Source organism: Felis catus, chromosome E2 (assembly GCF_018350175.1).
Source record: "Felis catus isolate Fca126 chromosome E2, F.catus_Fca126_mat1.0, whole genome shotgun sequence".
NCBI classification, from domain to species: domain Eukaryota; kingdom Metazoa; phylum Chordata; class Mammalia; order Carnivora; family Felidae; genus Felis; species Felis catus.
The window spans coordinates 27,530,794-27,545,794 of NC_058382.1; the positions used below are offsets into that span (position 1 = coordinate 27,530,794).

General features: G+C 54.6%; 1 protein-coding gene across 2 annotated transcripts in view; it reads right to left on the bottom strand.

The window, feature by feature from the left end:
- Positions 1–1,910: 1,910 nt before the first annotated feature.
- ZNF423 (zinc finger protein 423) overlaps positions 1,911–15,001 on the bottom strand; it is a 333,481-nt gene continuing 320,390 nt past the window's right edge. For both annotated transcript variants that reach the window (XM_003998016.5, XM_023245564.2), the window contains one exon: positions 1,911–2,613. In XM_003998016.5, coding sequence (XP_003998065.2) covers positions 2,584–2,613 — 30 coding nt within the window. In that variant the 3' untranslated portion in view covers positions 1,911–2,583. The remainder of the gene's footprint in view (positions 2,614–15,001) is intronic.

The following is a 15,001-nucleotide window of genomic DNA, read 5'->3' on the forward strand; positions in this document are numbered from 1 at the left end:
AGCCTCCCAGTGACCCCGCAAGGTCCGCCAGAACTGAGAGGTAAACTGGCTTGTCCCAGCTTCAAATCCTTTGGAGAGAGGTGGGGGCTGGTCTCCAAAGCACAGGCTTATAGCCCTGCACAACCCCCACCCCAGTAGTGTCTGATGGTGATGAATACCAATCCCAGTAAAGGCCCCCGTGTCCCCCTTTGAGCCCCCTCCCCTCAAGAAGTCACGAGGGGCTCTCAGCAGAAGGGCGGGGGCAGAGCCAGCCAGAGAACAATGGGCCCAGGCGAGGGGGGAGTCGGTGGGGTTCCCTGGCTGCCTTGTCATCGCCATAAACCTCATTACCTCCCGGTCCCCTAGGCCGCCTCTCTCCTTACCCAAGGCATCCGCCGGCTTCGCTGCTGATTCCCACATGGCGTGAAAAGCTCTTAAACCCCCCGCTGTATTTTTAATGGGGGCAGTGACTAATTTAGCCCTACGCCACCAACCGTCAAATCAAATCTTCTGTTGGTACTTAGTGAGGACTCACCTGGGCTCCATGGGGTTCAGGATAAATCTGGAGCTGGAGAGGGCCCAGAGACGGTGATCTGGCAAACCCTGGGACATGCTGGTCCTGCCCACAGCCTTTGGTGCTGTCTCCAAGGCAGGCCCGCTGTGGATGCAGGGCAGACTGTGGCTGGCCACACTTTGGGGAACACCAATACCTACCCTGAGGTCTCCCCACTAAAGTGGCCAAGTCTCTAGGGTACTGAAAATTGAAGTTTGCTGCCTTGGACTTCCAGGAGGCAAGAACCCCGAATTCTAGGGGTGACTGCTCCATTTTGCCCAGCACTGGCGGGAGTCTGTGTGTCCGTGCAGGTGTGATGTACATTTTGTAAAACTAAACGTCCCACCCCCTTACATGGGGATGCTTTTTAAAGGGGAACTCTTACAGGTCACCAGAAGCCCCTCGATATGGGAGTCAGAAGATGCTGGGTATAATTGCTACAAATTCCACGCCCGGACTTAGTATTACATTGTAATTAGGTGCAATCTGTCTGCCTGTTTCATTTCCGCTCTGCAGAGGGTAATAACCAATTTTCTTGCCCCTTGTGAAAAGTTAACAAGTAAGGGCTTCCCCGCGCAGGTTCTGAAGCCCTGGCCTCTGATTGGCAAGTCAGCCAGGAACCAGCATGACGGAGGTGTGGGAGCCTGAGGTTGCTGGGTGGGCCCTGGGGTGCCAGCAGGGCCGGGGGAGGTGAGGAAAGCAAAGCAACCAGGGTGTAGAGTGTCAGGAAACACCCCTTCTTGGGGTTTGCAAGTGCAGGGGGTGCGGCCCTGAGATTTTGTGCTGTAGGCACCTCGCTTGCCCCACTAGAGTCCTGGCCCCGGCCACGGGTCTCAGCGCTTCCACATCTCACTGATGTCTGTGATTGGGAACCTGCTGCTCCCACACGGCTCCACTCTGCAGCCCCCAGCCCTGTTATCTCATGGGGTTGGGGAGTCACCCCTAGCTCCTGTCACATCCTCATGCCGTGGCCACAACTAGAATCCAAGTCCTGCCTGAAGTCCTGGGGAGGTAAGGGTTAACCGTTTGACCACCTGCATCCAGCATGTGGGAGAGCCATCCCCAGGGGGAGAAACAAGGGCCCATCATGGATAAGCCCACTTACGCCTGAGCTTCTCCCATCCACAAATGAAAAGACCAAAGTATTTCATCTTTAAGGATCCCTTCTGTTCTGACTTCTATGACCACTGCCACCTGATCCAGACTGCACGTGTCAGGTTACTATGTGTCCTCCTTCCTGAGGAAAGCTGGGTCTATTGTGCGCAGGTCCCCACAGGCACATGTGATCCCAAGGGGACTCTCGTAGGGACACACCCTATGGGTGACGACAGCCCCCCCCCAGAGCCCCAAGCTGGGGAGGAGAGAACCAGGCAGCAGATGCTAATCGCATGGATTCCCTTTATTGAACTGTACTAGTTACTGCAGTCAGATTAAGTCACATTTAAAAGCAGACCATCCAGTTGCACTGAAACCGATTATATTCATTACATAGTTTTAATCACTGTCCGGTGAACTGGCAAATCCAATCAAAGCATTAGTCTTTAATTAAAAAATTAAAAGGAAATATTCAGACAATAGCCAAGCAATCACATCACGATGCACAATTACCTAGAATTGCAATTAAAAAGTAGTTAACCGAAGGGGGGGGGGGGGGGGAGGAAAGAAAAACAAGAAAGAAAAAAAAGAAGCAAAGGAAAAAAAAATCACACTAATCCTTTTTTAAAAACTATCAATATAATACATGAAGGAACAAAGGACAATAGCCTCAAAAAGCGGGTTTCTCTAACTCTAGAAATGTAGTCTTCGGCGGAAACTCTAAAAGCACACTAGCTGTAGCAGGACAATAAAAAATACTGAGCATGGAATACTTTTAATCTCTGCCATTAATATTCATTTCCAGCTGCTTATAATAGCAGCGCCTCATGGCCAAATCATTAGAGTTTTACATCTGGGTTGCAAATGACACTTTGATTGGATGTAATGTTCAAATGGCCCTCCCCACGGCGTCTCCGGCAAGCCTTCTGCGGAGAGGCGTCCTGTCGAGCGGTCCCTCACTGTGCGTGCTGGCTCATCGTGTGGTTCTGCAAAGGCGAAGAAAGGAGACACGCATGAGGGCAGAAGAATGGAGAGCAGGCCCGTCCCCTCCCACTCAGTGCATTTACGCCGGGAGCCACAGAAAAGCGTCTCGATTATTACAAAACAAAATGCAACAAGAAAAAAGTGCTCGGGGGACACAGCTGCCAAGACGCCACGTTGCTCTGGGGCTCGGGGATGAGCTCCTGTTGCTGCCAACCTGGGCTCTCTATAAATTGTTTTTTTTAAAGACCGTTCAGGCCTTAACCACGGGGGCTGGCTATAGGGAGGGCGAGGGGACATGCCAGGAGGAGACTGGCAGGAATTAAAACCTTCCTTGCTCACCTCTCTCCGTCTCCCTTTTGCTCTGATGAGGAGGAGCACACTCTTATCTGATTGCCTGCAGGCTTTCCCCAGAACCCCCTGTCGGTCCTCCCGGGGAGCTGCTCCGAGCCTCGCGGAGGGAGACAGCAGATGTGCCGTGCGGCTCTCCGGCCAAGAAACACCCGAGTGGCACAGACGTGCTGAGGCAGTGGGCGGCAGTGGTGCCTGAGCGGCCGAGGACGGGTCACCCAGCGGGAGGGCGCCGGAGGAGGCAGCCTGCCAGCCGGGTCACGTGACAGCGCTGCGGCCAGAAGAGTGTGCGGTTTGCCCGGATTGCCCGAAACCGCCTGGGCGTCCAGGGTCCAGGTGGGACCCTCTGGCCAAACGCTTCCCTCTCACCATAGCCCGTGGCATTTCTTCCCTGATGCCAGACGGAGCAGGCCAGCAGCACTGATCTGTTTTCAGAGGAGCCATTGGCCTGGGGCCGGGGGTGGCATTTGGCCTCCAAGTGTGATTTTCTTTTCAATGGTCCCTGTTCTAAATCCAGACCCATCTTATCAAAGCCTCAAGTAGTGTCCAACCTCATGCCACCTGGAGAAAGGAAGCAATATCCACCAGAGGCAGAGGAGCCCCTGCTTGGGGGCAGCACTGGACCTCCAGTCATAAGGAGCAAGGTCTCAGGGGTGCCCCTGCCTCCCCAACAGCTGGGCGCCCCAGCCGGCTCAGGGACTCCTCTGGGGCAGGGAGCCGCCGGCCTGCAGCTCTGCAGATGACCACCAGAGGTCAGACGCGGCGCTGCGTCTCTCTCCCGGGCTCCAGGTCTGAGCTGTGAGGGCCACCAGAGAATGTCGGACGCCTACAGCTTTGCCGGGGGGCCTGGAGCCACCTCCGCTCCCTGGCCCGGGGCCCCCGTGGCAGCCCCCTTCCCACAGTCGGCACTGCTGCTGCCTTGGTGGTGATGTCACCAACCCCTGCGGCAAGCTCACCGCCAGGGAGGGGCAGTGCCCTGTCCACTCGCAGCAGATGCCTGCTGATGCCCGCAGCACAGAGCGCCAACCACTGCTGTCCTCTTTCCTTGGGCTCCTGGGTACAGACCACATGGCTGGTGCTTGGCAAGCACACGTGCTCTGTGCTGTTAGAGGTACATTTCTTTCAATCCCCACAATAGCCTTACAAGGTAGGACGTGGTTAAGATGAGGATATGAGGCTCAGAGAGGTTCAGTTACCGGTTCAAGGTCATCCAGCTAGGAATCAGGCGGGGTTGATCCAGGCAACTGGAATCCAAGAAAGCAAGGGCCTTGGGTGGGAAGGCAGGCTTCCCAGCACCCCACAACTTACAGGCATCCCAGTCCACAGATCATCCACACTCCACACCAGGCATGAGGACAGACTCTGCCAGCGAGGCCTGGCACCTCGGTGGGGGTGCCACGGACCCAGAGGCACAAGGCAGGTTGTCTGAGGCCACAGATGGGATGCGGCGGTTTCCATGGGAACGCCCACCCTCCAGCCCAGGCACCTCTCCCTGCACTTGTGCACGGACAGGCAGCCAGTCCTGCAGGGAGCCAAACCCACCCTACAGCAAAACATCCTCCTGGCTTCCAAGCCTTTGCTGATTCACTTCTCACTTCCTCTCTCTTTCCTCCCAACCAGACCATGCTTGAGGTCCTCCGGGCACCTAGTCACTTGCCATCCCTCCCTGCAGCGCCCCCAGGCCTTCCGACCCACCTCCCACACATCTATGTGCTTCCCAAGCGCAAGACTAGCCTCCTCTGCTGAACTGCATCACCTCCTCTCCTAGCCCCACAGTGCTTGGCCCAGGGCTGGGCATGCAGTGCCCAGTGGTGACATGACAGGCACAGCTGCCCAGGAACGATCGGGGGTCTCACTCTGCCACCCTGCCAACAGCCAGTCAATTAACAGTGCCACGTGGCCAGGGTACCTGGGTGTGGTCAGTCCTTTATTTGTGGGGGGGATGGGGAAGAGAGAGGGGAGGAGGGAGGTTAGGAGGATAAACATATACAGTTCTTTTTCTGTCCTCAAATTATGGTTCCTGGCACCAAGTAGACACTAAGTAAATATTTTTGAATGAATCAATGGAAGGATAAATAAACGGCTAAGTGTACGGATGTTGAAACATGGAAAGGGGAGAGGGCGCTCTGAGTGGAAGACACAGCACAACACAACACAAAGGTGTGGAGGCTGGAATAAGCCTGGCAAATGCAGGCACCAGAGGGATGATCCCAGCACAGAGGTACATGGAGGACCGGGAGGGATTTAGGCCCTGAATGTCCCTGAATGTAGACTCTGTTCCATAAGCAACAGAAAACCAGACATGATATTTGATCTCTACAAAATCCTCAAGGACCACCCACCACTACCATGGGGGAAAGGGGGGTGTCCAGGGATCTCTGGATAATGAAACAGCCTCTTGTCAGGAGGCAAGCACAGGGCCAAGAACAGGGCCAGTATAATACACATGGTCCACACTGGCTCATCCACAGGCTGCTGGCACAGAAATCCAGGAGGCAGGAGCCTATGCTTAGGACCACTGGTCAGGAAAATAAGAGAATAAATGCCACCTGTCAGACGAAAACCACAGTGGGCCTTTTCTCTTAAGGAGCAGTAGCAGGCAGTTCTTGAGTGAGACTCAAGAAAGAACTTCCTCAGAGAGAGTTCTGAGACCGAAGGGTAAAACTTCCTTCCTTAAAGTTCTACAAGAACAAAAGCCCAGGATGTCATAGCAGATGGAAATGTCGAAACTTGATGCCCCAAGGGGACCGGGCACCAGAATTCATGAGGCACTGCGTTATTAAGTACCTGCTGGATACTCTGCTCTGGGTCAGGCACAGAGCAGGGTAGGGGAAAACTCCAGCTGGGCCCACCCCTCTCAAGGGGCTTGCTGGGGGGGTGGGGATGCTCAAGAACACAGACACCCAAACGTTTGTGCGGGATGAATGGTGCAGATGGTGGCTCAGCGAGGGAGAACGGTCCATGCCACCCAACAAGGGTGTGTGTGCTGGGGGGTGCTGAGGAGGCCAGGTGTTTGGCTGGGGAGGGCATGGGCTCCTCCACAGCCTGAGGGCACAGTCTCTGGAAGGGCAGATGGGGTGGCGGGGACCCGTCACCAGGACTCACCAATCACCCAACACACCTGTGCGCTGAGCGGCTCCTGGCAGAGCCACGGCCGATCGGCACAGGTGAATACCTAAAAGCCTCGGCTCCTTCCCCGCGGCTAGCTGCTGTGGTTCGAGGGGCGGGGGCTTCATCAAGCCGTCTTAAAGAGCCCCTTCCACCCGGCATGGCTCTCACAAGGGCATTTGGCTTAATGTCTATTTCTCTATTTATGCCTGTGCTATATTTAGCCCCTTCAGAGAAGGAAGAAAATCGTTTTTTAAAGATACTACCAACCCTGCAGATAAACACTTCCCAGCACCATAAAGGCCGGGGGTGGGGTGGGGGTGGGAGCCAGGAAGGACTGGAAGGCACCCAGAGGGGAGGCCTGGCATCCACAAGGGCCTTTCTGCCTGCCAGGGAGACGCAGGTGTGGGCCGAGAAGCAGGTGAAAAAAATAAAATGGGGGTGGGGGGAAGGGAGGGAGGGGACAGGGGCACTGGTTTGCAGCTGAGATGCATTCACTCTGCAGAGTGCACACGGCTCTCAAGGATAGAGATTTCTGCTAGGACCTGTTTTGGGTGCCTATGCCTGGCGCACTGGGTCACCTGCCCCGGGCACATAAGTTCCTGATGGGTGAGGGTGTGGCAGGCCGGTGGGTGCTATAGGTGTCGTGTCTGGGGTCCTGCTGAGACCTCTATCTGCGCAAGTTGTCAACAGAGCGCTTGGGGCCAAGGAACCTTTTGTTACACCCTTGCCTTCATTTGTATGGCCATTCATTCATTCATTCATTCATTCAACAAGCCTTCATTGAATCTGCCGGGTGATAGTCACCTTGCTTGTTGCTAGGATTCAGCAGCCAAATGATCCCAACCTAGAGCCCAAGCCAGGGTGTGTGCTGAGCACAGAGGAGAGTGCTAGGAGCACAGAGCCTGTTGCTGGACCTTCCTCCCTAAAGCACTGACACACACCTAAGTGGTCCAGTCAAAGGTTCTGTCATGGGCCCCTTCTGGTCTCCCCAAAACCAGGAGGCATCCCTGGCCCAACACACACTGTGCACCTCAACAATCACACACACACATGGACACAGTGTGCCCCTCCCTAATCTGCAACAGGGGTTCCTTCTCAAGGTCTTAGCTCTGCTTTCTGTCCCTTTCTCTGGGACCCTTATTGGTCTCCTTATGGCACCCACCCCCAACAGTGTCAAGTGGGGGAGACCAGAGGCACTGGCTACCTGCTGGCCTGGACAGTAGTGTCTGTGAAGTAACAAGGGACTTCTCCGCGCACCCCAAGATGCACAGACACAGGCTGGAGAGGAGTTCTCTGCACTGCATGTCCCTCTTGGACTGCGTTATTAGCTGCAATTCCTGTGCTCCAGCTACTTTGAGGACAAAACCTAAAGTCCTAGCACCTCACCTGGCCCTTAGCAAGTGCCCTGTTCTCAGTCACCACTGCCCGGGGGATCGCAAGTAGCCTTAGTGGGCTGAGACAGGCTGAGTCCTGGGTTTGAATTCTGACTCTGCCACTTGATAGCCATGTGGCCTTGAGCAAGGTCCTTGACCTCTGGACTAGGGGGAGGGGCAGTAATAACAGAACCATCTTCCCAAGCGGCCCTGAGGACTCCGGAAATTAACGTGCACGCACAGCTCCCAGGCTTGGCCAAGAGAAAGTGCTCCATAAATGGTGTCCAGGAGAGTCTTCCTGAGCAGACAAGGATCTCTGTGAGAGAAGGGCTGTCTGTTCCCTCCTTGGATCCTTGGACCCCCTTGGCACCAAAGGGTTCAGGGCTTGCAGTGTGGGCCACACGGAGTTTGATGATCCGAACAACCATGCCTCTCCCAGCTCCTCCTCCAAGGGCTGGCAGGATCTGAGGAGTGCTCCAGAGATGTCAGAGTGTTGGAGGCTCCTGTCTCTGGAGCAGCAGAAGTCTGCTAAAGGTACTGTCTCCTCCCCATAACCCCCTGGGTATAGCCTCAGTCCCACAATTCACTGCTCTCCCTCCTGCCCCCCTCCCCCCGGGGGCAGAGTGAGGTATCTGGTGAGGAGGGGAGGCTCAGGGAGACTCTGTGGGGGAGAGAGGTATGCACTCATCCACTCATTCAGCCACTCATTTACTCATTTCTTCCACAGCTGTTCACGGACTCCCTGTGTGTCAGGCCCCCAGCCAGGCACTGGCACACGGAGTTGAAGGCTGGGCCCTCTCTCTTGAGGAGCTCACAGATCCGTGGGGGCGGGGGAGCCAGACTCACACACCCTCACTCTTAAGGGCCACCAGAGAAGGACTGGTCCCAGGACTTTGGCCCTCACATCCCTGTGGCAAATTAAGGGTGCAGGAACACTTATCCCCCTAACACCTAGAACGTCTTACCTGCCCTCACCTACAGAACCCACCTGGCTTCACCTTGACCCCACATCACCTCTCTCTGGCTCTAGGTTGGGAAAGAGGCTGTGGTGGATGGCCTTTCTCCCCACTGCCCACCCGCTAGGCTACTCCCTGGCAGGCTGCAGCCACGGTGGCTCTCACAGGCCTGGTCCAAAAATCTGCCTTAACCATGGGAAGATATTCCCTCTGCTTCCAGGGGAAAAGGTAGACACTTCAGGTTAACATTGAAGCCATGTTTCAGCTAAGTGAGATTCTGATGTTTGTTCATTGAACAAACATGGAACCTGGCCCTGTGCAGTGCAGTAGGCATAAGACAGAGAGAGAATAAGGTACATTTTGGCCATTTACAAGCTCACGGCCAAAGGAGGGGACGAGATTTTGCAAAAAGGGACTAGGGAAAGAGGACTTCTGAGAGGCAGGTGCTTAAGGAAGAAGCCAGCCTTCCAGCTGCCCATTTGAGGATGGCCTGGTTAGGGTTTGCACTGTGTGTGTGTGTACGTGTGTGGGTGCATGAGCACAGTTTTCCAAGGAGAATGATCCCCCCGGAGAATGGTACAGAGGTGCCAATAAAACTGATAATGATCACAGCTAACATTTATCATGTGCTCACTGTGTGCCAGGCACTATTCTCAACCCTTGATTATACTAACTCATTTAAACCTCACAACCCTGGGAGTTAAATATGATTGTTATCCCTATTTTACAGATGAGAAAACTGAGGCACGACCACAGAGAGCATGGAGATCCTGCAGCTGGTGACAGCCGAGCCAGATCCGCACCCATGCAGTCTGTGTGCAGAGCACACTCTTACCCACGGCACCGTTCTGCTTGTGAAATGTGGAAAGCACAGCATATGCTGAGGGAACAATGAATAATTCAGCTTGGCAGAAGCACAGGGTATGTGCCACGGAGACAAGCCTGGAAAGGAAGGTGGGGGCCTTATTGATGAGGCTCCGTGATGCGAGACGAGGCAGTTCGCCCTTAAATCTGGGCCACGGGGAGCCATCGAAGGTATTTGAGCTGTGGAGTTACATGAAAGGGACGGAACAGGGAAAAGCTCATACCTCCAGCCAAAAAGGGGTACCAGCAGGGCCTTCATGCCCCCCACCTCCCTCTGCTCCCTTCCTGGGTTCCACCTCCTCCCTACCCCCAACACTCAAGTTATACTTCTCCCTTTGGTGAGGGTACAGACACAGACAGCCCTGCTTCCCTCTCTGCTGTGTATCACCTGGGCAGCCCCGCTCTGCTAGTGAGCACTTATTTTTAGAAGCGTTTGACAATCGTCCAAAGGTCTAAGACGAACAGATGGCCTGTCTTAAAGGCTCGTATGTTCGCTAGTTTGCACTTCTGACAAACGGTAAGCGCACTCGAGAGCACGCCATAAACAGCACTGAATGAATACTCAGAACACAATTTAGCTAATGCACGTCATTAAAATTAGGAGTGAGTGATGGCCAAGGTTCCCTCTAAATGCCTGCCCGGTGATGCAGCCGCTTCCCCGGGGGGCCCAGGCTGTGACGTGCATGCACCCCGCGTCCACCCCGTGGCCCCCACCCAGCGAGCCACCATTTACACAGACAGCAGATCAAGGTTTGCCGTATGAAGTGATACCCCTCCTTGGCATCAGGGTCCGGGGTGAGGCTAGGGACCCACTGGCCTGGGACAAAGCCCTGCAACATCCTCTGAGGCAAAAGCAAGCCCCCACCCCCACCCCCCCCGCCCCATGCTCGGGGACGTGTGCAAGGCTTTCCCAGTCCCGTCTCCCAGACAGCGAGACAGGCTGTCGTCTGCCACTCTAGAGCAGCAGGAAGTGAGCGTCGCACCCGCTTAGCCGGGGAAGTCTGTCTCTCGGGTGAGAGCCTCAATCCATCCGGAACTCCTGGCCTGCAGGGAGATTCCAGCTTCCAGGGAGCAGCACGGTTGGCTTTGGCAGGGGGATTTACCACTTTCTTTCAGAGCCAAGAACAGGAACAGATTCAGGGCCCTAAATGTCACCTGAAAGCTTTTGTTGGAGGTGTGACCGTTGGGTTTCCCGAGCCCAGGCGGGGAGGCAAGGGGCCCTCTCTAATGCCCCTCTCGCCAGTGCCCTGCAGCACCCAGAACACAAAAGAGCCCAGCGGGTGGCCTGGCCAACCGCCGGTTCCATGAGGTGGGAAAACATCTTTCTTTGAGTGAAAATGGAGAGAAAAGATTGTTGTAGGGGGAAAAAAAAAAAAGCCCAACGAACTCCCAAAGGGGCAGGTTCTGTACTGCTGTGCTTTGGAAATAAAACCCACCAGAGAATAGATTATAAGGAGGGAAACTGCAGCCTTCTATTAGGAGTCTGGGCCGTAAACAGGCTCCCGTTTGGAGGTACCCAACAAAACAGGGAAACTAATAATACCCGTCTGGAGGGACAGTAGAGTCAGGGGAAGCACACTTCAGAACGCAGTGCTTTCTGCGTGCAGGGTGTCACAGGCCAGCAACCAGGTGACTTCAGGTAGTGGCTGCATGAAAGGCAGCGGGAGTTCTGTGGTTGGCTGCTTAGAGATTTGCCCCACCTTAGCAACAGAGGTCACCCTGACCCCGAGTCCTGCAATAATTGGGCTGAGGCCAATGTTGCTATTTCTCCAAAGGGAGGAGGGGTCCCCCATGGTTGGGCCCCTTTGGGTTGGGGTTCCCAGCAGACTCGGGACTAAGGAGTGAGAATCAAGGGTTCTGGCAGTGGTGCACCAAGTGACCATAAATCCATCTATGGACCTTGGCTCCCTCCTGGTGAGGACAGTGAACTGGCCGGTGTCACCTGCAAGTCCATTCCAACGGCATCAGTCAAGAACCTGCTTGGAACCAGGCCGCTGGGCTATAGGTCATCTCGAATAGGAATTAAAACACACCCTCAGTGGGGCACCTGGGTGGCGCAGTCGGTTGAGCGTCCGACTTCAGCCAGGTCATGATCTCGCGGTCCAGGAGTTCGAGCCCCGCGTCAGGCTCTGGGCTAATGGCTCAGAGCCTGGAGCCTATTTCCGATTCTGTGTCTCCCTCTCTCTCTGCCCTTCCCCCGTTCATGCTCTGTCTCTCTCTGTCCCAAAAATAAATAAACGTTGAAAAAAAAAAATTAAAAAAAAAAAAAAAAAAAAAGCCTGGGTGGCTCAGTCAGTTAAGTGTCTGACTCTTGATCTCGGCTCAGGTCATGATCTCACGGTCGGAGAGACGGAGCCCTGCATCAGTCTGTGCTGACAGCGTGGAGCCTGTTTGCGATTCTCTCTCTCCCCCTCTCTCTGCCCCTTCCCTACTCGTGCTCTCAAAATAAAAAAATAAAAAATAAATAAAACATGCCCTCAAAGAGCCTGAGTCTTTGAGACTCAAAGAACCAGACCCCTAAAAGATAGGATTGCAGCCTGATGGATTCAGGGCAGGGCAGGGCAGGAATCCAAGCACGCACCTCAGAGCCTGGGGAGAGATCAACCAGACAGACCCCCTGAAACTCCAGTAGAATGGCACTGGGTGGATAGGTTCCCAAGGCCAGAGAGGGGTTTTTCTCCCCACCTCAAGGTGCATCTGTGGTTCAAAGAGCACACACAGAATACTTTGGGGAGACTGAGGCCTCCTATCAGTGTGGGCACCAAACTCACAGTAAATGTAGATGTACTGGAAAAGAACAGCTGAGATCCAGTAGACCCAACTGTGGTGAGCAGGGCTCCTCTGACTGGGAGCAGCAGGGCCTGGACAGGAGCCTCCAGCTCCGGGACCCAGTGCTGTTGAGTTCACCCTGCAAGAGAGTGCAGCCCAGGCCAAGTGCGAGGCAGTCAGGTGTGGTGGGGACTGTGTCATCCCAAGAACCCAAGCCTTGTTGGAAAGGGGTAGTCCTCCTCAGATCCAGGCTAGTTTTTTTTTTTTTTTAAAGAGTATTTATTTATTTCGAGAGACAGAGAGAGCACGAGTGAGGGAGGGGCAGAGAGAGGGGGAGAGAGAGAATCCCAAGCAGGCTCCAAGCTGTCAGCGCAGAGCCTGATGTGAGGCTCGAACTCACAAGCTGTGAGATCGTGACCTGAGCGGAAACCAAGAGTTGGATGCTTAACCTACTGGGCAACCCAGGCGCCCTCAACCTAGTTTTATAATGAAAACTGAAACGTACATTTAAAAAATATATATATATATATATAATGTCTCGATGTTTAAAGCACCATGCAGGCCAATCAAACAATGTTTGCCAGAGCCACACAGGAGCTCCAAAACGGCCATCTCAGACAGAAGGGCCAGCAAGCCCTCCCTCAACCACTTGGAGAGGCCAGACCACGTGTGTCCTATCCATCCTCTGAAGGGTCCAGATAATCATCCCTTTGTACCTTCTTTCTTCCAGAGAACTTAGGAACCCTCCCACCCATCACCCACTGACTGTGTCTCAGGCATTGTGGTGTGGCTGCACCTCGGGGTGCTTGTGAATGCAACATGGTACACAGAGCTCCTCCTACTTCCCACACCCACCTCCGAACACAGACACACACACACGCACTTCACAGAACCCCCGGTCACACTCACGCACACTCACGCTCACTCACAGATACCCCACAATCCCATGCACACATATACACACACACTCATGGATAACTCCCAGTTACATACGCACACTCATAGCTATCCCATGCGCACGCTCACAGATCCCCCACAATGACTTATACACACATATACATGCACTCATGGAAAATTCACAATTACACACACACACATCCATGAATATCCCATGTACAGACTCACTCATGGATGCCCCATAGTCACATGCACACGCACATATACACACTCACGGATACCCTACAATTGCACACACATACACAGAGTCACATATATTCTATATGCATGCATATACGCACACATGCACATACACTCACAGATATCCCACAATCCTTAGCACACACATGTACATACACACTCATAGGCACACACACACACATAGACATTACACTGACAACGTGCCACAGAGTGATTGAGGGGTTGTCACATTTGGCATTTCGTCTCCCCTCAGTGTGCAACTAACCTGTCCACACTCATACCACCACTAGGACCCTCTGGAAGCCCCCATCTGCCGATGACCCAGGTTCCCTCCAGGGCTCCCTCTTCCTGGCAATGGAAGCTGAGAAAATAAAGTGCCCATGAGAGGCGCAGCCTGCATTCTGTCCTCGAGGGGCAGGGATCGGCAAACTCTCTGATTAATCTCCCAGCGGGTTCCAAACACACCTAGAAATCCAGCCCCCTGGACGCTGTCCTGACAGGCCTGCCAGGGCTCCCCAGACCTCCTTTCAGCTCCCCAAATGGGCCAGGCGCTTTCTCAGCCTTTCGTGGCTACTCCCGCCGCCCAGCCTGCTCCCCCAGTTTCTCAGGCCCCTTCTCATCGGATCTGAGTCCCCTCAGAAAGGCCTTCCCGCCCACTCAACGAGGGGCCGCCCATCGGGCGCAACGATGCATCTGCACAGCTGTCCTTCTGGCACTTTCCTCAGGCTGCAGACCTGCCTGTCTCCCTGTCATGGCAATACCTTCACCAGGCCGAGCGCGGCAGGCAAGGCCCCATCTCTCGGTTCGCTGCCGTTCCCCCCACGTCGGCTCAGAGCCTGCACTTGCTACAAACTCGGCGAGCATTTCTGAAATGACAGCCAGCAAGCAACGGTGGCGGAGCAAAGCCTCCACTGACAGGGTCAGGGAGACAAGAGGAAGCAGAGCTGCCCTGCTCCTCCGCGTCCCTTGCCCCGCCCTGCCCAGGGCATGTTACGCTTTTTTCTTAAAAGCGGACGGATCCTTTGAAGACATTATGCTAAGTGCACCCAGGCAGTCACAGAAGCACTAATACTGTGTAATTCCACTTCTGTGAGGTTCCTGGAGTAGTCAAATCCAGAGAGACAGAAAGGAGACTGCTGGTTTCCAGGAGCTGAGGCGGGGGGGGGAGGGGGGGGAAGTGTTCAGTGGGGACCGACTTTCCGCGCTGCAGAAAAGTTTCCTGGATGGTGGAGATGGTTGCACAACAAAGCAAACGGACTTAATGCCCCTGAAGTGTTCACTCTGAAATGGTTAAGATCGTAAATTGTACGTTACGTGTATTTTGCCACAATTAGAGAAAACAACAACTGCTTTTACCACCTACAGGCTAGGTGGGCAGGTGGGAAGGAGCGAGGTCCCATTCCACACACACAGCCAAGGTGTCCAGAGCCATTCCTGAGCTGTTGCCCTCGCACCTCTGGCTTGAGGGTTGGAAGCTGGAGTTTGCACAGGCTGTGGTAGTGAGAAACAGCCTGTGGAGGCCTCGGCTGGATGGTGGGGCGGGGGGAGGACGGGGTGGTGAGTTGCAGCACCATCCAGGGGGCACGTCACCTGCCAAGCACTGGCTGGCATTGGACGCCAGACCTTCTCTGCCTCCGCGCTGTACGGGGCTTCCCCTGCCGTGACTGAGTCTAGGCTATTGTCAATGGCCCGGTTTCCAGGGCCAGGCCACGGAAGAACACAGGACCTCAGGGGGCTATATAAGCGGGGACTCTTTCCCCCGAGCAGAAGGGGATGAGGCCTGCTGTGGAAAGGCCTCCCCAGAAATCTTGTCAAGAGGATTAGGGCTCTGA